This window comes from Pristiophorus japonicus, chromosome 6 (assembly GCF_044704955.1).
Source record: "Pristiophorus japonicus isolate sPriJap1 chromosome 6, sPriJap1.hap1, whole genome shotgun sequence".
NCBI classification, from domain to species: Eukaryota; Metazoa; Chordata; class Chondrichthyes; family Pristiophoridae; genus Pristiophorus; species Pristiophorus japonicus.
The window spans coordinates 117,243,462-117,266,356 of record NC_091982.1 but is presented as its reverse complement, the minus strand read 5'-3'; the positions used below and the strand labels follow the sequence as shown (position 1 = coordinate 117,266,356).

General features: G+C 44.0%; 1 protein-coding gene across 1 annotated transcript in view; it reads right to left on the bottom strand.

Moving 5' to 3' along the window:
* Positions 1 to 16,228: 16,228 nt before the first annotated feature.
* Positions 16,229 to 22,895, bottom strand: part of LOC139265765 (interferon-inducible GTPase 5-like) — a 42,477-nt gene continuing 35,810 nt past the window's right edge. Inside the window, exon 3 of the mRNA XM_070883137.1 lies at positions 16,229 to 19,448. Within this exon, the coding sequence (XP_070739238.1) occupies positions 18,206 to 19,448 (1,243 nt within the window). The 3' untranslated portion in view covers positions 16,229 to 18,205. The remainder of the gene's footprint in view (positions 19,449 to 22,895) is intronic.

Here is a 22,895-nt window from a genome sequence, read left to right as displayed (position 1 = left end):
GTAGCACAGTCTTTCAGGATTGTACAATACAGTTGAAAGGGCCGGTCATAGAGGGGCCGGCCCAAAGCCGGAGCTTGCAGCAAGGCTGTCTTTAGTTCCTTAAAGGCTTGGACGTCTGCGGTTTCTATTTCAAAGCTGCCTTCCTTATTTGTATACGGTGTGAGGTGCTTAGTCATCAGGGCAACATTAGGGATCCAGGATCTGCAATAATTGATCATCCCCAACCACTGTCGCATTTGTTTAGCCGTGCTAGGGACTGGAAACGGGCAAATCGGTTCGTCATCCAGGGAGGGTCCCTGCACAATCAAGCTACGTAGTCAATACGAATAATCAGGGGAAGGTTGACCAAAGGGGTTGTTCTGGGAGAAGTTAGTATAAGATCCCCATCCTCTCCCCCCTTGCCCCCCTCCTCTTCCTTTTTCGTGCTGACGGGAGGGACAATTTCTATTCCAATGTCCTTCTTGCCCACAAATAAAGCATCCATCTCGTCTTTCCCAGCCCCGACCTCTTCCCATACCAGGCCGGGGACAGTAGGGCGGTCCGTAATTAGCAGGGTCCGGGCCATTTGGGTGTTTGGTATAACCGTATCCCCGTTTATCCACCCAACCCTGCACGCAACACTGCGGTTCCATTTGGTATCCCCTTGGGTCGGGTTTTGGTCCTTCCACCCAAGGCGGCTCTTCCTTTCTAGTCACGTATTCAGTCTTGACCCGGGTTGGGGGCGCACCTCCCCCTCTCCTTTCTTTTCCTGCCAATAATATTTAACCGCCCTTTCCATCTGGGCTTTACTGTTATCTGCCCAATTCATATTATTTGTCCGGATAGCGTGAGCAATCGAATAGGGCAGGCACTGAAGTAGGATAGCACAGAATTGAGGAGAATCCTCTCCTTCCCTGAAGGCATTATCTCCTGATTGACTTCCGTATATTTCAATAAATTTTTCCATGAACTCATCGGCAGTTTCTTCTCGTTTGGGTTTAGTTTCTAATACTGCGGCCATACTGATGGGCTTCTGAAGGGTCGTGGTGAGAGCATTAAAGATAGCATTTAGGTGATCCTGGACATCGTTAGGGTGAGCAACCAACAATGCATCATGAGTAGCACATCCTCGGTGAGTTAGAAATCGGGCATGCTCAGTTGGGCTCAGGGTTTGCTTTACCAGGGCCCACAGCTCCCTTGATTCTGCATTATATCCATGCATGTCGAGGTCACTCCGTGAAATCGGAGGTCAGGGTTAAGTTGGGTTTGTGGATCCCTTTCAGCTTATTTATCTTAGCCTTTTAACTCTTCAATTTGTTTTGTTTGAGTATCTATTTCTTTATTGTATCAGGCAAGTATTATTACATAAGCTAGTTCTGTTTTTATTTTTATTCTGACTATCGCACCATTCCTCTGTTAGGTGAGTCTTTTTTCTATTAAGAAATCCAAATTGATACTGTTCAGTATGAAACGGCTGTCAATGGAAAGGGTTAACACCTTTACAGGTTTGTAAGAAGACCTGATGTCATTACGTGACTTCACGTAACCATCTGAAAAAATAATCTTCATCAGGAAAGGCAGCATTTGTTTAAACTCCAATATTTTTAACTTGTTATTCAAGTACTTGCCAAAGATATTTTTTTAATTGATTTAAAACGAGACCACACATTTTTAATCGCTATTTGTTTACTGAAATTCAATTTCGTCATCAGCCTCGGTCACTGCAAAGCCAACCATTTAACTACGTAGTCTGTCGATACTTTTTTCAGAGGTCCGAGTGGAACTCTTAGTACATTTCTCGTGCGCGCACTCTTTCTTTAAGACGTCTACGGTTTTTAATATGTCCTCCTTCTGTCAATGAAAGCCCTAATTTAATGGAGTTTTTCTGCCAACTCGACAGAAGTGATGCATTTTTTTTAACCTGCAGTGGAACTTTTCTCATAATTTAAAATCTCAGAACATTTTTTTTTCAGCACCTATTTAATATGTTACGTCTTTTTTTTTCGTCTTTTCCATAACTAGAGGGAAGTCTGGCACGTAGACGGAGGGCTGCTTTTTGTTATCTCAATTGTTCCAGCCTCAAGGTCGTGTTATACTGTCTCTTTTAAACTGCAGATTTAATATAATTTTGCTGTGCCTTCTCTGAATATCTCAAAATCCCAATTCAAACTTTGTAATCATCCGAATATATGTAATTCAATAAGGTTCACACTCTTAAAACTTCCCACATACAGGACATCACTACGAAGGGTTAAAAAAACTTTCACTCTGTTTCTAAAATAAACAGACACTTGCATTCCTCTTCCAACCATGCTTTCGGAAACATGAAAAATTCATTCCGCAGTCAAAAATCACACAGGCACTTCTCATTTAAAACAGACGTTCACAAAAGTCTCTCTTCTTTCCAATTAATTGTTTTGGCCGGCTCTATTTTTGGATCCATGATTGATCATCTATCCCTATCTAGCTCTAACTATCCCTACCTTCCATGTCGCTGCACGGATCGCATCCCACGCGATTTGATCTATCCCTATCTAGCTCTAACTATCCCTACCTTCCGTGTCGCTGCACGGATCGCATCCCATGCGATTTGATCTATCCCTATCTAGCTCTAACTATCCCTACCTTCCGTGTCGCCGCACGGATCGCGTCCCACGCGATCTAAGTTTGAAAGGCATTCACCAGATTATCCTGGATCTCGTTCAGACACTACCTGAGAACCAGCGAGTAGCTAAACTTTCCTCAGACTTTTGAAACCGGGGGAAACTGGAGCAGTATTGAAATCATACTCACTCCAGTGGCCACTTTCCCCTCGTCTCATACAAGGCTAGTCTGGCTCTTAATTCGCAAGTTTTCGGCAGTCGTCCGTTGAGATCCCACTTCTGACACCAAATGTTGAATGTAGATTCTTTTCCCTCAATCTGGTTCAGCAAAATTACTGAAACGAATACCGTTTCTGCCTTAAACAAAGCAAGCTTTTATTTCAAAGCAAGTCTCGATCGAGGGCTTTATCAGACAGAAGGAATGCACTGTGATAGATTGCATTCACTTCCTACGGACAAAGTGACGTTACATTGTAAAGGCACGACGGTTATACATTTTCGTAAAAAGATAACAAGATACAATATGAGTGACATCCTGGTTCAGCCTATCCTCTTTGATCCCTCTTTCCCTTTGTCCACTCATAAGCCGATCTAAGAATGGTCTGATTTTACACAAAGGCCCATTATTCTCTTACTGTTAATGTTTCAGGTTAGCAATGTGAGTTAGAACGACCTTGAGGTTTGTTTTGCAAGGGTTTTGTTTCAAACTGTGTTAGTGTTGTAACATTTTGCAGTCTCGAGTCTGAGATGTCATGGCTATTCCTCCATGAATTCTTTGTTAGCTTATACTGTCCCTATACAATTCCCACGTTCTCAACTTCAATGTCTCTATACATTTGTCTTCACTAATCTTTTTCTATTCACATACCTATAGAAGCTTTTGCAGTCAGTTTTTATGTTCCCTGCAAGCTTACTCTCATATTCTATTTCCCCCCTCATAATTCGACACTTTGTCCTCCTCTGCTGAATTCTAAATTTTTCCCAGTCCTCAGATTTGCTGCTTTTTCTGACCAATTTATATGCCTCTTCCTTGGATTTAACACTATCCCTAATTTCCCTTTTTAAGCATGGTTGAGCCACCTTCCCCGTTTTATTTTTATGCCAGACAGAGATGTACAATTGTTGCAGTTCATACACGTGATCTTTAAATGTCTGACATTGCCAATCCACCATCAACCCTTTAAGTATCATTCATCAGTCTATCCTAGCCAATTCACATCTCCTACCATCGAAGTTACCTTTCTTGAAGTTCAGGACCCTAGTCTCCGAATTAACTATGACACTCTCCATCTTAATGAAGAATTCTACCATATTATGGTCACTCTTCCCCAAGGGGCCTCGCACAACAAGATTGCTAATTAATCCCCTCTCATTACACAGCTCCCAGTCTTGGATGACCAGCTCTCTAGTTGGTTCCTCGACATATTGGTCTAGAAAACCATTCCTTATAAACTCCAGGGAATCCTCCTCCACCTACTAGTTTGGTTAGCCCAATCTATATGTAGATTAAATTCACCCATGATAACTGCACGCATCCCTTTATTGCACACATCCCTAATTTCCTGTTTGATGCCATCCCCAACCTCACTACTACTGTTTGGTGGTCTGTACACAACTCCCACTAGCGTTTTCTGCCCTTTAGTGTTCCGCAGCCCTACCGATACAGATTCCACATCATCCAAGCTCATGTATTTTCTTAGTATTGTGTTAATCTCCTCTTTAACCAGTAACAATACCCCACCTCCTTTTCCTTTCCTTTAATATCCTTGCTGAATCTTGAATACCCCTGGATGTTGAGTTCCCAGCCTTGGTCATCTTGGAGCCATGTCACCGTAATCCCAATGACATCACATCTGTTAACACCTATTTGCGCAGTTAATTCATTCAGAAAAAGACCCAATGCAACACAGTGAATCCACTTCATTTCCCCATCTGTTACTTTACGTTGCATGGGGACCATGGTTTTCAAGACAGGCTTTAGCAGAGGTGCAGTGCAATGCAGGTTTGCTGTACACAGCCTTGTCAATGTCAATACTACGTAGAAACGTGGTTGTTTCCATGGTTGGAACACTGACTGTATCTGATTGAAAATGTCAGTGGGAAACCTGCCACCCATACTAACCAGGCTACTTGCCCCTTGAGCAGTGGTGCAGCAGGGAGGGATTCAAATTCTTGGGGCATTGGAACCGGTTCTGGGGAGGTGGGACCAGTACAAACCGGACGGTCTGCACCTGGGCAGGTCCGGAACCAACGTCCTAGGGGGAGTGTTTGCTAGTGCTGTTGGGGAGGAGTTAAACTAATATTGCAGGGGGATGGGAACCTATACAGGGAGACAGAGGGAGACAAAAATGAGGCAAAAGCAAAAGACAGAAAGGAGATGAGGAAAAGTGGAGGGCACAGAAACCCAAGGCAAAGAACAAAAAGGGCCACTGTACAGCAAAATTCTAGAAGGACAAAGGGTGTTAAAAAAGCAAGCCTGAAGGCTTTGTGTCTTAATGCAAGGAGTATCCGCAATAAGGTGGATGAATTAACTGTGCAAATAGATGTTAACAAATATGATGTGATTGGGATTACGGAGACGTGGCTCCAGGATGATCAGGGCTGGGAACTCAACATCCAGGGGTATTCAACATTCAGGAAGGATAGAATAAAAGGAAAAGGAGGTGGGGTAGCATTGCTGGTTAAAGAGGAGATTAATGCAATAGTTAGGAAAGACATTAGCTTGGATGATGTGGAATCTATATGGGTAGAGCTGCAGAACACTAAAGGGCAAAAATCGTTAGTGGGAGTTGTGTACAGACCTCCAAACAATAGTAGTGATGTTGGGGAGGACATCAAACAGGAAATTAGGAGTGCATGCAATAAAGGTGCAGCAGTTATAATGGGTGACTTTAATATGCACATAGATTGGGCTAGCCAAACTGGAAGCAATACGGTGGAGGAGGATTTCCTGGAATGCATAAGGGATGGTTTTCTAGACCAATATGTCGAGGAACCAACTAGGGGGGAGGCCATCTTAGACTGGGTGTTGTGTAATGAGAGAGGATTAATTAGCAATCTCATTGTGCGAGGCCCCTTGGGGAAGAGTGACCATAATATGGTGGAATTCTGCATTAGGATGGAGAATGAAACAGTTAATTCAGAGACCATGGTCCAGAACTTAAAGAAGGGTAACTTTGAAGGTATGAGGCATGATTTGGCTAAGATAGATTGGCTAATGATACTTAAGGGGTTGACTGTGGATGGGCAATGGCAGACATTTAGAGACCGCATGGATGAATTACATCAATTCTACATTCCTGTCTGGCGTAAAAATAAAAAAGGGAAGGTGGCTCAACCGTGGCTATCTAGGGAAATCAGGGATCGTATTAAAGCCAAGGAAATGGCATACAAATTGGCCAGAAATAGCAGCGAACCTGGGGACTGGGAGAAATTTAGAACTCAGCAGAGGAGGACAAAGGGTTTGATTAGGGCAGGGAAAATGGAGTACGAGAAGAAGCTTGCAGGGAACATTAAGGCGGATTGCAAAAGTTTCTATCGGTATGTAAAGAGAAAAAGGTTAGTGAAGACAAACGTAGGTCCCCTGCAGTAAGAATCAGGGGAAGTCATAACGGGGAACAAAGAAATGGCAGACCAATTGAACAAGTACTTTGGTTCAGTATTCACTAAGGAGGACACAAACAACCTTCCGGATATAAAAGTGGTCAGAGGGTCTATTAAGGAGGAGGAACTGAGGGAAATCTTTATTAGTCGGGAAATTGTGTTGGGGAAATTGATGGGATTGAAGGGCGATAAATCCCCAGGGCCTGATGGACTGCATCCCAGAGTACTTAAGGAGGTGGCCTTGGAAATAGCGGATGCATTGACAGTCATTTTCCAACATTCCATTGACTCTGGATCAGTTCCTATCGAGTGGAGGGTAGCCAATGTAACCCCACTTTTTAAAAAAGGAAGGAGAGAGAAAGCAGGGAATTATAGACCGGTCAGCCTGACCTCAGTAGTGGGTAAAATGATGGAATCAATTATTAAGGATGTCATAGCAGCGCATTTGGAAAATGGTGACATGATAGGTCCAAGTCAGCATGGATTTGTGAAAGGGAGATCATGCTTGACAAATCTTCTGGAATTTTTTGAGGATGTTTCCAATAAAGTGGACAAAGGAGTACCAGTTGATGTGGTAGATTTGGACTTTCAGAAGGCTTTCGACAAGGTCCCACACAGGAGATTAATGTGCAAAGTTAAAGCACATGGGATTGGGGGTAGTGCGCTGACGTGGATTGAGAACTGGTTGTCAGACCGGAAGCAAAGAGTAGGAGTAAATGGGTACTTTTCGGAATGGCAGGCAGTGACTAGTGGGGTACCGCAGGGTTCTGTGCTGGGGCCCCAGCTGTTTACATTGTACATTAATGATTTAGACGAGGGGATTAAATGTAGTATCTCCAAATTTGCGGATGACACTAAGTTGGGTGGCAGTGTGAGCTGCGAGGAGGATGCTATGAGGCTACAGAGTGACTTGGATAGGTTAGGTGAGTGGGCAAATGCGTGGCAGATGAAGTATAATGTGGATAAATGTGAGGTTATCCACTTTGGTGGTAAAAACAGAGAGACAGACTATTATCTGAATGGTGACAGATTAGGAAAAGGGAAGGTGCAACGAGACCTGTGTGTCATGGTACATCAGTCATTGAAGGTTGGCATGCAGGTACAGCAGGCGGTTAAGAAAGCAAATGGCATGTTGGCCTTCATAGCGAGGGGATTTGAGTACAGGGGCAGGGAGGTGTTGCTACAGTTGTACAGGGCCTTGGTGAGGCCACACCTGGAGTATTGTGTACAGTTTTGGTCTCCTAACTTGAGGAAGGACATTCTTGCTATTGAGGGAGTGCAGCGAAGATTCACCAGACTGATTCCCGGGATGGTGGGACTGACCTATCAAGAAAGACTGGATCAACTGGGCTTGTATTCACTGGAGTTCAGAAGAGTGAGAGGGGACCTCATAGAAACGTTTAAAATTCTGACGGGTTTGGACAGGTTGGATGCAGGAAGAATGTTCCCAATGTTGGGGAAGTCCAGAACCAGGGGTCACAGTCTAAGGATAAGGGGTAAGCCATTTAGGACCGAGATAAGGAGAAACTTCTTCACCCAGAGAGTGGTGAACCTGTGGAATTCTCTACCACAGAAAGTAGTTGAGGCCAATTCACTAAATATATTCAAAAGAGAGTTAGATGAAGTCCTTACTACTCGGGGGATCAAGGGGTATGGCGTGAAAGCAGGAAGTGGGTACTGAAGTTTCATGTTCAGCCATGAACTCATTGAATGGCGGTGCAGGCTAGAAGGGCTGAATGGCCTGCTCCTGCACCTATTTTCTATGTTTCTATGTTTCAATAGTCACATGCTCCAACTTGGTCATGTCCATCAAAGCCAAGTTGGTCAGCTATTTAGGCAGCGGTTGGCATAATTTTTCAATGCTGTCTTTTATTATCAATGTCAGAGCCATTAGTAAGGCAGAGTGTTGTACCACCGACAATTTGTTTTTGGTAAGATACCTACGACAGAACAATTTCATCATTGATACTTCCTAGCTTTCGCAGCGACTCAGATAATCCAATTTTAACAAATATATCTTCATCAAAAGGCAAGTTCACAATCATGCCCAACGATCGTTGTATTCTGTTAGTCACCATTTTCTGGAATTCAAAATGTGTTTATTTATGGTTAAGTTGGCTCAGAGACTTGGGCCTTTTTGCTGGTAAATTTTTACTCTCGTTCTTGCTATCGGTTTATTTTCTCTATTTCTTTGCCGTCCTTGCCAGCCAGTAATGCTTTAAGTCACCAAAAATAGCCATTAAATTATCAATTCTTTTTGGAAATACAGAGTAGATTTGTTCTTAAATTCTTTATAAATTCAGCAGTGTAAATAAAATCTATATGAAACCAATTGTTTCAGACAATGTGCCCAAGTGATAAACACACTAAGTGTTACAACACAGAGCTCTCTGCTTTTACTCACAGATAATCCTGAGTATTGCTGTCGTTGTATTGTCCATTTGTTGTTTCGATGTTTATTTGTCTCCACCCTAACACGGGAAATTTCTCTCCTGTGAATGGAAGTTCTCACACACGCACAGATGTCCGTCCTATACAGACCTTTCTCCGTAGATTCCTACTCCGATGGTCTTGAACTAGTTTAATGATTTAAAGAGTTCGGTTGATTGTTTTGAAAAGGTTTCTTTTGAAAACTTTCTCCTTTGTTCCCCTTGCAGATACACACAAACTTTAACGGCTGGATGGCCAAGCAGCCAACAACTTTATTTGAAAAAGGCGCTGTGTCACTATTTCCTGCTTTAGTGAAGTCACGAATTGCATTGTGACATCTTGTAGCTCGAGCTGTCATGTGACCAACCAGGTGATGACCTCACTGGTGAGGGTGACGTCACAATTGATTGAGTCCTGCGGTTATGGGTTTATTGTTAAACTACTTTTAAATTAATTTTTGGAAAATAATGATAAATAATAGAGTTAATGGTAGATTCTGTGAATCTGTGATCCTGACAGGGTGTATTGACCCTCCATGCTCCAGATTCCCAATCTTATAATATCTCCCTTATGCAGCATCATTCTGGGTTCAGATCCAGTAATTAATGGTGCAACACAGATTGCAGTCAGGTGTATCAGTTATACCAGGGCGTCATGTCTTTCTCGGAGTGACAACACGGTCGAACTGCATCATCGGTGACATCACAACGGACATCAGCAGTAATGCCAGCTTTTGCAAATTAATTGCGAGAGACACGATTTTTAAGAAAGAATTTCCCCATGACTTTCCTTTAGAATTTCTCTCACCTGCGCAGTTCCACGTTCCTGATTAATAACATGCCGCCGTATTCAATGACTTCAGTCTCTTCCAAGCTGCGCATGCATCCTGACATTTTTTAAGTCGGGGTTAGGGGTGGGGGTGGAACCTTGAAAACGGATTGTAATTTACTTTCAAACCATTTAATGGGGTGAGGGGCACTTGGAGCCCCGCCCTGCCTCCTCCTCCAGAACTACACCGGTGGTGGCCGTCATAAGAACATAAGAAATAGGAGCAGGAGTAGGCCATTTGGCCCATCGAGCCTGCTCCACCATTCAATATGTTCATGGCTGATCTGATCTTGGCCTCAACTCCACTTCCCAGCCTGCTCCCCATAACCCTTGACTCCCATTCAAAAATCTGTCTATCTCCACCTTAAATATATTCAATGACCCAGCCTCCACAGCTCTCTGGGGTAGAGAATTCCAAAGATTCATGACCCTCTGAGAGAAGAAATTCCTCCTTATCTCTGTTTTAAATAGGCAAACCATTATTCTGAAACTAAGCCCCCTAGTTCTAGATTACCCCATGAGGGGAAACATCCTCTCTGCATCTACCCTGTCAAGCCCCCTCAGAATCTTATATGTTTCAATACGATCACCTCTCATTCTTCTAAATTCCAATGAGTACAGGTCTAACCTGCTCAAACTTTCTTCATATGACAACCCCTTCATTTTAAGAATTGACCTTGTGAACCTTCTCTGAGCTGCCTCCAATGCAAGGGTATCCCTCCTTAAATAAGAAAACCAAAACTGGATGGAGTACTCCAGGTGTAGTCTCACCAACGCCCTGTACAGTTGTAGCAGGACTTCCCTACTTTTATACTCCATCCCCTTTGCAATAAAGGTCAACATTCCATTTGCTTTCCTAATTACTTGCTGTACCTGCATGCTAACTTTTTGCGTTTCATCTACAAGGATCCCCAGATCCCTCTGTACCGCAGCATTTTGTAATCTCTCCCCATTTAAATAATAATGTTTTTTTATTTTTCCTACCAAAGTGGATAACCTCACATTCTCCCACATTATACTCCATCTGCCAAATTTTTGCCCACTCACTTAACATTTTATCTTCTTGCAGATTCTTTGCATCCTCTTCACAACATGCTTTCCCACCTATTTTTGTATCATCACCAAATTTGGCAACATTTCACTCGGTCCTTGATTCAAGTCATTAGTATAGATTGTAAATAGTTGAGACCCCAGCACTGATCCCTGTGGCATCCCACTAGTTACAGTTTGCCAAGCTGAAAATGGCCCATTTATCCCAACTCTTTGTTTTCTGTTAGTTAGCTAATCCTCTATCCATGCTAATATATTATCACCAACCCAGTGAGCTCTTATCTTGTGCAGGAACCTTTTACGTGGCACCTTATCGAATGCCTCCTAGAAATCCAATAGATGACATCTACTGGTTCCCCTTTATCTACCCTGCTCATGACATCCTCAAAGAACACCAGCAAATTTGTCAAACATGATTTCTCTTTCATAAATCCATGCTGACTCTGCTTGACTGCATTATGATTTTCCAAATGACCTGCTACTACTTTCTTAATAATGGACGTCAGCATTTTTCCAATGACAGATGGTAGCCAAATTGGTTTATAGTTTCCTGCTTTCTGTCTCTCTCCTTTCTTATATTTGTGGATTTGCAATCTGCGAGGACCTCTCCAGAATATAGGGGATTTTGGTAGATTACAACCAATGCATCCACAATCTCTGCAGCCACTTCTTTTAAGACCCAAGGATGCAGGCCATCAGGTCCAGGGAACTTGTTCACCTTTTGTCCCATTAGTTTGCCTAGTACCTTTTCTCCAGTGATAGTGATTGTTTTAAGTCTGTCCCCACCCACCCCGCCCACCCCCACTCCCCCAATAGCCCTTGATTATCAATTTTTGGGATGCTTTTAATGTCTTCTACCGTGAAAACCGAAACAAAATATTTGTTCGTCTCTGCCATTACCCTGTTTCCATTATTTATTCCCGAGTCTCATCCTCTAAGGGACCAATGTTTACTTTTTCTACTCTCTTATTTTTTTATATACCTGTACAAGCTATTACTGTCTGTTTTTATATTTTTTGCTCGTTTACTCTCTTTCTCTTTCATTTTTTTTGTTGTCCTTTGATGGTTTCAAAAAATTTCCCAATCCTCTGGCCTTCCACTATTCTTCGCAACATCGTATGCCTTTGTTTTCAATTTGATGCCATCCTTAACTTCATTAGTTGGCCATGGATGGTTCATCCTTCTCTTGGAGTCTTTCTCACTAGAATATACCTTTGTTCAGAGTTATGAAATATCTCCTTAAATATATCACGGGATGATACCAAGGTTAAGTAGCTATGTCAACCGGGCTCTTTGGGCAGGACAATTCTGGATGGTACCAAGTTTGGTTGCAGTGCTAGTGAGGTTGGATGGTATCAGGGTTGGCTTGACTGGGAGTAGGGTTGCATGAGATTCTACTAAAGTTGTGTGCCTATTGTAGTAGTATTGGCTGGGTGACAGAATGAGGTAATACCAGTGTTGGGCAGGTATGGTAGAAGGGTTGGGTGTGTTTGGTTGCAGGGTTGGGTGCTGGCAACACAGGTTTGAATGGCATGGTACCATGCATGGGTGGAGTAGTAACAGAGTTGGACAGCAAGGTACCAGAGATGAGTTCATTGGTGTCAATGTTGGATGGGAAAGTACCAGTGTAGGGTGGAGTGGTAGCAAGGTTGGACTGGACATATCAGTGTTAGAGGGAGGGGGGTAACAGGGTTGGATGTGATATACCAGGGCTAGGTGGAGAGGAAGCAGGGTTGAATGGGATATACCAGGGTTGTGTGGAGGGGCAGCAGGGTTGAACTGGATATACCAAGGTTTCAGTGGTGGGGTAAGATAAAAGTTCACGGGGTTGGGGGTAATATATTAGCATGGATAGAGGATTGGCTAACGAACAGAAAATAGAGCGTAGGGATAAATGGTTCATTTTCGGATTGGCAATCAGTAACAGTGGGGTGCCACAGAGATCAGTGCTGGGACCCCAATTATTTAAAATTTCCAATCTATATTAATGACTTGTAGGAAGGAATGTAGCCAAGTTTGCCGACAATACAAAGATGGGAGGAAAAGCAATGTGTGAGGAGGACACAAAAAATCTGCAAAAGGACATACACAGGCTAAGTGAGTGGGCAAAAATTTGGCAGATGGAGTATAATGTTGGAAAGTTTGAGGTCATGCACTCTGGCAAAAAAAAATCATTCCAAAAATTATTTAAATGAAGAAAGATTGCAAAGTGCTGCAGTACAGCGGGACCTGGGGGTACTTGTGCATGAAACACAAAAGGTTAATAGGCAGGTACTGCAAGTGATGAGGAAGGCCAATGGAATCTTGGCCTTTATTGCAAAGGGGATGGAGTATAAAAGCAGGGAAGTCTTGCTCCAGTTGTACAGGATATTGGTGAGGCCATACCTGGAATACTGTGTGCAGTTTTGGTTTCCATATTTACGAAAGGATATACTTGCTTTGGAGGCAGTTCAGAGAAGGTTCACTAGGTTGATTCCGGGGATGAGGGGGTTGACTTATGAGGAAAGGTTGAGTAGTTTGGGCCTCCACTCATTGGAATTCAGAAGAATGAGAGGTGATCTTATCGAAACGTATAAGATTATGAGGGGGCTTGACAAGGTGGATGCAGAGAGGATGTTTCCGCTGATGGGGGAGACTAGAACTAGAGGGCTTAATCTTAGAATAAGGGGCCGCCCATTTAAAACTGAAATGAGGAGAAATTTCTTCTTTGAAGGTTGTAGATCTGTGGAATTCGCTGCCTCGGAGAGTTGTAGAAGGTGGAACATTGAATAAATTTAAGGCAGAAATAGACCGTTTCGTAAACGATAAGGGAATAAAGGGTTATGGAGAGTGGGCAGGGAAGTGGACCTGAGTCCATGATCCGATCAGCCATGATCGTATTAAATAGCGGCGCAGGCTCGAGCGGGCCGTATGGCCTACTCCTGCTCCTATTTCTTATGTTCTTATGTAATAGGGTTGTATGGGCTATACCAGGGTTGTGTGGAGGGGCAGCAGGGTTGGACTGGATATACCAGGGTTTCAGTGGTGGGGTAACAGGGTTGGACTGGATATACCAGGGTTTCAGTGGTGGGGTAACAGGGTTGGATTGGATATACCAGGGTTGTATGGAGGGGCCGCAGTGTTGGACGTGATGGCACTAGGGTTGTCTGAAGGTGTAGCAGGGTTTAATAGGATAGACCAGCATAGGGTGGAGTGGTAGTAGGCTTGGGAGGGATGTAGCAGGATTGTGGGGGATTGTAGAGTATGGGAGGGGCAAATACAATCTTCCTTATAAAGAAACTCTGAAATTGAAGGATGCCTGGAGCATGCTGTCAGACCCATGATGCTCCAGAAAGAGAAGCCATTGTTTGCATAATGGTGTTGGTCAATGGGGGAAATGTTGGCTGGTACCAGTCGAGCTCCCTGCATTTGGTCAAATAGTACCCTGGGATCATTATCACCTATCTCGGCAGACCGAGCCCCAGTTTAACATCTCATCCAAATGGAGGCATTCCCACACTACTGCACTGAAGTATCAGCCTGGACTATGTGCTGTAATCTATAATGGGGCTTGAACCCACTCCCTCGAACCTCTGAGGTAAGACTGGCACCAACTGAGTTAAACTAATGTTGATTGGAATAGTTAATAAGGGTATGGGGCGCAAGAGAGTAGAGCAAAAACTGTGAAACATAAATAAATTATTCTGCCATATCACAACAGTACAAGAGTAGTTAGTCAAGGGTGGAATTGTAAAGACAAATAACACTCAGTTCTCACTGTTCTATAGAGAGACCCTTGTGGCTTCAGGTTCTATTGTGAGAGTTGCCTTTAAATTGGATCCACTTGTCGTTGCCAAATCCTCAGGAGACATCCTGGATTGTGGATTTTGAACAGTTCAGACCCTGGAATGACCAGGAGGTTGAGATAGTGAAGCAACAGCTCACTGCTAACCATCCCTATCTCAACAGCTACCTTTGTCTTTAAACATTATCTGTAATTCTGTTTACAAATAACATTCACTCACATCATTTTCAGAAAGATCACCAGAAGGGGTTTCACATCACTGAGGTATCGACATCATATCAAAGAATCTCTGATGGACGGTTTCACCCAAAATTCTTGTGCATTATCAGACTGTGTAAGAAGTATATTCAAGAGAAGATATTTGGATTATTTGAAGACTAATTTACCTTTGTTTTCCCTGTGTATGTGTATTATCTCACAGACCGTCTCCCTACTCCCATGTACTATCTTACTTGTAAATAAATCTATTGGTCCAAGCAGAAAGGTGTTGACAGTATGGAATTTACCTCCTTTGGAAACAGACAGGAGAATGTGAGCGATCCACGTCATCTCTGGTGAAATATTCCATAGTTTAGGAGTAATTATTTGCTCCTTAGCACACAATCTCACTCAGAGCATGCAGAAGGGTGCCGGTTTTAGTCAGAGGAAACTGATCTGATTATAGAGACATACTTTATCTGTGAACACAATTAAAAGTGTGAGGAGAAAGCTGAACTATAACACCGGATACTTTAGCTGACAGTTGTTGCACACTGTGGGGATTACATTCAGTGCTCTTTAAAACCCAACAGAAGCCGATGACATCAGATGGCACACAAGGTAACACACACACCACTACGCAACTGCTTCCATATGGGACACTTTGGGAATGAGAGTAAAAATATTCCTGAAGAGACTAAGATTTGTGAGACAGCTAATTCCAGGGCTGTGTCTCCTCCTTCAGGAAGACTTCCCGATAAGATGTAAACTCCTCAAGACACTGCCACTGGGCATCACACCCAACTCTCAATGTTTATGCGTTTTACTCCTTTCACACTTTCAGAAGGGACGACTGCAGTGCCAGCTACTTTCCATAAATGAAACAAGGTCAAGCGGAGCAAGAACTGACATCCTTGTGTTAATAATCTACAGGAGTGATGTAAGGGGGAACCAATTCTACAGATCTATTGGCTTTCCCAGAGGTAACGGCCCTCAATGGTTCTCACGCTGTCATTCAGTCCATGTGCACAATGCTGTGCCCTACATGAAGCAACAAATACTTTATTCTCTCAATGGACGGATGGAATGTGACCACCAACAGAATCAAGCAGGCCAGTGATTGCTTGCTCAGGAACTGCCATGATGACTTAATTGAAATCGTAAGCCAGATATCTGCACTACCATTAGATGAAAGGGATGGACTCGGGGAGGAATGTCTCCTGGGAGACCAGGTCTACCCTCTGCAGCCATGGCTCAGGTATGCCTTACAATAACTTCAGATAGAAGCAAAGCCCGGATACAATGAAGCTCAGACTACAAGCAGAATTATCAAACATACTATTAGGATCCTGATGGAACTATTCACATGGCTTGGTGGAAAAGTGATGCCTCCTTTCTTCCCCCAAACCCCCCACTACATGGTCATTAACTTTGCATCTGCACAGGGGCCTCAACATGCAGGTTGATGATCAGATCGGCAAAGTCATGGCAGAGCGAGAGTGTGAAAATGACAATAAGGAATGAGCTGCAAACCAGCACGGCAGCAAGAAAGTCTGGAGCTTCAGTCACTGTCTCCAGCTGCCTTCCAATCAGTGCCACATCGACACCATGTCTTAAATCTACGTACATCTGTAAGTGACCATGTCCAAGTGACCTTCACCTACACGTTCCTGCTCAGTTCTTCCAACACTATCTATGGATGTTTACCCTGCATTCCTGTTTCAGTAGCTAATGACAAATACTCAGCACAATCTTCAAGGTGAAGTGTTGGCCATTTATTGCATTCTTTGCAGTGTGCGTGGATATTGTCTGCCTGAGTTGGCACAGTTTTGCCTCAACAGCAACGCCCAGGCTATAGAATCTGATTCACTGCAGCATTTCCCACAACCGCTGGTTTGGAAAGCAATGACACACAATACATTTCTCCAGGGAAACAACACTGTGTTCATGTTTAGAATATGTTGTGGTACAATGACATTGTTCATCAGTTTCACTTGGTCAAATTACCATCAGTCCTGATAAGAGCAGATAATTCATACAGCAACAGTTTGCAATTATATAGAGCATTCAGCAATTATTGATTAACAAGAATTGATACAGATGGATATGTTTAAATTAAGTTTAATTGATCTGCCAGAATTACATTAAAGCACAGTATAGAGTAAAAGTACAATATTTCACACCAATAGCATCAATGAGTTGCTGATATCACTGTGCAGCACACATGTTGCAGTAAGTTGATGTCACACGTTCCCACACCTCTCCTCCTGCAGTAACTGCTCCTCTGCTGCAGCTTCTTCCACATCATTGTCCTCTCCCTCCTCCCATCCCCAGGGACTTCACATCTCAGGTCTCTGTTCCTGGTTACAGTGTCCAACATACAACACCTTCAGCTTCACCAGCTGGAACTGACGTGTTGGCCGGCGTTCTGACACTGAGCTTCAGTCACTTTCCTGATCAATCAGTTGGTCGCATAATCACTGGCAGTGGTGAATCCGCCATTGGGAGGGTACTGGCTGCTTTCGTTACTCTGCCTTCTACGTGAAAGGTGGTTTCCACAGGAGGCACAGACCCCAGTCACAGTGTCTTTGGACATTCAGAGCCTCACAGGGCACCGCTCCTCCTAGATTGACGTAGTTGTGTATTGTTGTCCACTATTTTCCCGCAGGTGATTGGTTGTCACAGTGTTACATGCTCCTTACCCTGGTAAGTCCCCCATCACCATCTGCAAGATCTGCCCTTCTACACTCACACACTGATGATCAACCACCAATGCTGCTCAGTAACAAAACTTACCGAGGGGAACAGTGCAATTACTGGCCTTTCTCAGCAATATACAAGTGTCCTTATCTCTCTCGACTGAATGCTTAAGGTGAAGAGATTTCCCCCCTTCCCGTCCCTAGAGGTTTTCTGTTCATGGCTCTCAGCTGTTTGCCCCTGGCAGAAAAACAAGGACTAAGGAAAATAAATGATTTTCAGGCACATTTCCTCTCCACCCTGATTTCTAGAAACCATACCTACCCAATGAAAATTCTGTCCCATCGGCCCCCACTGTCAGACACGCTGGTATAAAGGCCCTGAGATATATTTACAATTACTGCTCAGCAAATTGCATCAAAGAAAATGAAGAACTTTGAGGTGTGGTCACTGTTGTAATGTAGGACGAGAATGTATGAGGGATGGTCTATAGGAGGGGCGGGATAGTCTGTGGGGGGGGGTCTGTCGGAGCGGTGGTCTGTCGGAGGGGTGGTCTGTAGGGGGGATGGTCTGTAGGGGGGATGGTCTGTAGCGGGGATGGTCTGTAGCGGGGATGGTCTGTAGGGGGGATGGTCTGTAGGGGGGGGTAGTCTGTGGGGGGGGTCTTTCGGAGGAGTGGTCTGTCGGAGGGGTGGTCTGTCGGAGGGCTGGTCTGCAGGGTGGATGGTCTGTCAGAGGGGTGGTATGTAGGGGGGATGGTCTGTAGGGGGATGATCTGTAGGATGGATGGTCTGTAGGATGGATGGTCTATAGAGGGGATGGTCTGTCGGAGGGGTGGTCTGTCGGAGAGGTGGTCTGCAGGTTGGATGGTCTGTCGGAGGGGTGGTATGTAGGGGGGATGGTCTGTAGGGGGGATGGTCTGTAGGATGGATGGTCTGTAGGATGGATGGTCTATAGGGGGGATGGTCTGTCGGAGGGGTGGTCTGTCGGAGGGGTGGTCTGCAGGGGGGATGGTCAGTGGGAAGGGTGGTATCTATGAAGGGTGGTCTGTCGGAGGAATGGTGTCTGAGGGGTGGTCATCAGTTCCAAATGCAGCCTTCACCACTCTCTGCGCATTCTCTGTAAGCTCATCCAGTGCACCACTCAGTATCTTGTAGGTCATAAGGAATGATGATCCTGCTCCAAAGATGGACCCAATGACTGGTATGATGTCAAGAGCGATCTCAAGTGCTGAAATGGTGACAACAGCGACACCCCACGCTCCCCTTGTAATCAAATCTGGAGTTACTTCACCCACCAGGGGAGTTTTCACCACTGCTTTCAGAACTCCCACAGGTTTCTCTGCCTTGTTGGCCAGTCTTTGAATAGAGGCATCATCCAGACCCAGACACTTACGGAAATGTATTATTCCTCCAACCAGTATCGCAATGTCACAAGCAAGGGATATCCCAGGGACTGGCACTGCTCCCACTACTCCAGAAAGTGTTGCCAACATCCAGACTCGTTTCCTCAGCTCTTTTCTTTTCTTCTCTACAATCTCCTCATTGAGGTTTGGAAGGGCCAGTATGAACACACTTTTCTTTATATCCGGAAGATTATCTTCAAGAGCCTCATTTAACAGATTAAAATCATACAGATTCAGATCAAAGCTTGATATCAGGAAAACATTGGGCGATGGAATCCCTGCCTCGAGCAACTTGCTGACACAGTCATTCCTGATCTTCTCCAGTTCTTCTTCTTCATTAAACTCCTTCCGTTGCTTTTTCATTGAATCGAGATCACCGTCAATTTTAGATCGAACAAAGTAAAAATTCTTCCCCAGTCGTTTAATCTCTTTGGCCAGTTTTAGATCATTTTCTGTGAAGCGACAGTATGAGATAATGATGAAGAAATCGTATGTTTTAAATTTCATTTCCCTCAGGTATTTGTTGGCTGGGAATTGTTTAGTTCCAATTCCTGGCAGGTCCCAGAAGCAAACATTAGGCAGGGTGGGATGTGGGAACCCGGTTGGCTCCATTGTGGTTTCTGTGGTCCCAGTTTTAGCTGCTCCCTCATCACCATCCTGAAGCTCTCTCATAGCATTGATGAAGGTGGATTTCCCTGCGCCTGATTCTCCCGTCACTGCAATGTTTACCTCTGTACTGTCCAGCTCCTTTACCTTCTTCTGTAGCAGAGGTGTAATCTTTTCGAGCCCACCCGTTTTATACTCAGACTTCAGTTTGTTGAGCTCCTCCTCAGTGAAGAATGTTGAGTTCGGAGACTGAACAAACTGTTCACTGAAAGGAAACATTTTACATGATGTTTTATAACAGAATAAAAGAACTTGCATTTATACAGCACATTGTCACAGTCTCAGGACATCCCCATACACTTCACATCGAATTATTTGCTTTTGAAGTGCAATTACTGTTATTATGTTGTCAAATGTGACAGCTAATTTAGGCACAGCAAGGTCCCATAACAAGCAATGAGATGAAGGCCAGTTAATTTGTCTTTCCTTAAGGTAGCCACCCTACCTTTAACTAATGGATCCCTTAGATCTGTGTCCTGAGGTATCACAGCTGAAGGCAAGTATCTCCTGTCCTTCCAGACAGCATCGACTGCCCCCTCATTCCCGCCCAAGCTTCTCTTCACCACGTGCGCTCTAGTCTACTCTCAGTCTGACAAAGCCCTACCGAGTGGGTATCTCTCGGCTGGTGCTTGTGAGATGGAGCCCAAACTGAGAGCCCTGGTTCTTGAGGCTGCTCCTCCTGTGCTGAAGGGCTGAAGATGAGGAGAGGTTAACAGGGGAACATGAGCTGCAGAATGGACAGTGCACTCATTACAAGCGACAAAATGAAACACTGGCATTGCGATGTATCAGGGAGGGAGAAAGTTACCTGGACACTTTGCTCCAGGAGGCAGTCACATCCTTTAGGTTCAATAGTAGCCGTACCGTTGGACAGAATATTAATCAATCAACAGTAGGAGCTTGTAACAAAGATAATGCACTAATCTTGGGCAAGTTTAATCTTCATATAGACTGGACAAATCAAATTGGCAAAGGTAGTCTGGAGGACAAGTTCATGGAATGCATTCGGGACAGTTTCCTAGAACAATACTTCATGGAACCAACCCGGGAACAAGCTATTTTAGATCTTGTATTGTGTAATGCGACAGAGTTAATTATCAGTCTCATAGTAAAGGATACTCTGGGGCAGAATGATCATGACACGATAGATTGTCACCTTACGTTTGAGAGTGACTTGCCGAAATCCAAACTAGTCTTAAACTTAAATAAAGCCAATTACATAGATATGAAAAGTGAGTTGGCTAAGGTAGACTGGAAAAATAGATTAAAAAATATTTAAGAATGCATTGAGGACAACTTCTTTCGCCAGTATGTAACAAGCCCAACAAGGGAGGGGGCGGTTCTGGATTGGTTAGGGGGAATGAAGAGGGGCAGGTGGAAGGGGTATCAGAGGGAGAGCATTTTGATACGAGTGACCAATACTGTAAGATTTAGGGGAACAAAGAAATGGCAGACCAATTGAACAAGTACTTTGGTTCTGTATTCACTAAGGAGGAGACAAACAACCTTCCGGATATAAAAGGGGTCAGAGAGTCCAGTAAGAAGGAGGAACTGAGGGAAATCCTTATTAGTCGGGAAATTGTGTTGGGGAAATTGATGGGATTGAAGGCCGATAAATCCTCAGGGCCTGATGGACTGCATCCCAGAGTACTTAAGGAGGTGGCCTTGGAAATAGCGGATGCATTGACAGTCATTTTCCAACATTCCATAGACTCTGGATTAGTTCCTATCGAGTGGAGGGTAGCCAATGTAACCCCACTTATAAAAAAAGGAGGGAGAGAGAAAGCAGGGAATTATAGACCGGTCAGCCTGACATCGGTAGTGGGTAAAATGATGGAATCAATTATTAAGGATGTCATAGCAGTGCATTTGGAAAGAGGTGACATGATAGGTCCAAGTCAGCATGGATTTGTGAAAGGAAAATCATGCTTGACAAATCTTCTGGAATTTTTTGAGGATGTTTCCAGTAGAGTGGACAAGGGAGAACCAGTTGATGTGGTATATTTGGACTTTCAGAAGGCTTTCGACAAGGTCCCACACAAGAAATTAATGTGCAAAGTTAAAGCACATGGGATTGGGGGTAGTGTGCTGACGTGGATTGAGAACTGGTTGGCAGACAGGAAGCAAAGAGTAGGAGTAAATGGGTACTTTTCAGAATGGCAGGCAGTGACTAATGGGGTGCCACAAGGTTCTGTGCTGGACCTCAGCTGTTTACATTGTACATTAATGATTTCTAGACGAGGGGATTAAATGTAGTATCTCCAAATTTGCGGATGACACTAAGTTGGGTGGCAGTGTGAGCTGCGAGGAGGATGCTATGAGGCTGCAGAGTGACTTGGATAGGTTAGCTGAGTGGGCAAATGCATGGCAGATGAAGTATAATGTGGATAAATGTGAGGTTATCCACTTTGGTGGTAAAAACAGAGAGGCAGACTATTATCTGAATGGTGACAGATTAGGAAAAGTGGAGGTGCAACGAGACCTGGGTGTCATGGTACATCAGTCATTGAAGGTTGGCATGCAGGTACAGCAGGCGGTAAAGAAAGCAAATGGCATGTTGGCCTTCATAGCAAGGGGATTTGAGTACAGGGGCAGGGAGGTGTTACTACAGTTGTACAGGGCCTTGGTGAGGCCACACCTGGAGTATTGTGTACAGTTTTGGTCTCCTAACTTGAGGAAAGACATTCTTGCTATTGAGGGAGTTCAGCGAAGGTTCACCAGACTGATTCCCGGGGTGGCGGGACTGACATATCAAGAAAGACTGGATCAACTGGGCTTGTATTCACTGGAGTTCAGAAGAATGAGAGGGGATCTCACAGAAACATTGAAAATTCTGATGGGTTTAGACAGGTTAGATGCAGGAAGAATGTTCCCAATGTTGGGGAAGTCCAGAACCAGGGGTCACAGTCTAAGGATAAGGGGTAAGCCATTGAGGACCGAGATGAGAAGAAACTTCTTCACCCAGAGAGTGAATTCTGTGGAATTCTCTACCACAGAAAGTTGTTGAGGCCAATTCACTAAATATATTCAAAAAGGAGTTAGATATAGTCCTTACTACTAGGGGGATCAAGGGGTATGGCGAGAAAGCAGGAATGGGGTACTGAAGTTGCATGTTCAGCCATGAACTCATTGAATGGCGGTGCAGGCTCGAAGGGCCGAATGGCCTACTCCTGCACCTATGTTATATGTTTCTATGTAGTTATGGAAAAGGACAAAGGTGGACCAGGAAAAAAATTCTCAACTGAGGTAAAGCAAATTTTGCTGAGCTGAGCTGAGATAGAATTTGACAAACGTGGATTGGAAACAGCTACTTGATGGTAAAGAGCAGTGAGAGGCATTCAACGAGCTGATCCTAAAGGTACAGAGCAAGTATGTTCCCTTAAAGAAAAGGGGTGGGGCTACCAAATCTAGAGCCCCCTGAATGTCAAGGGACATACAGCGTAAGAGAAAGAAAAAAAGGGAAGCTTATGACAGATACCGAGAACTCAATACTGCAGAAACTCTCAAGGATAGGCCAGTCAGCCTAACCTCAGTGATGGGAAAATTAATGGAAAAAATCCTGATGGAAAGGATAAATCTTCATTTGGAAAGACATGGATTAAATCAAGGTCAGTCAGTATGGATTTGTTAATGAAAGGTCGTGTCTGACTAA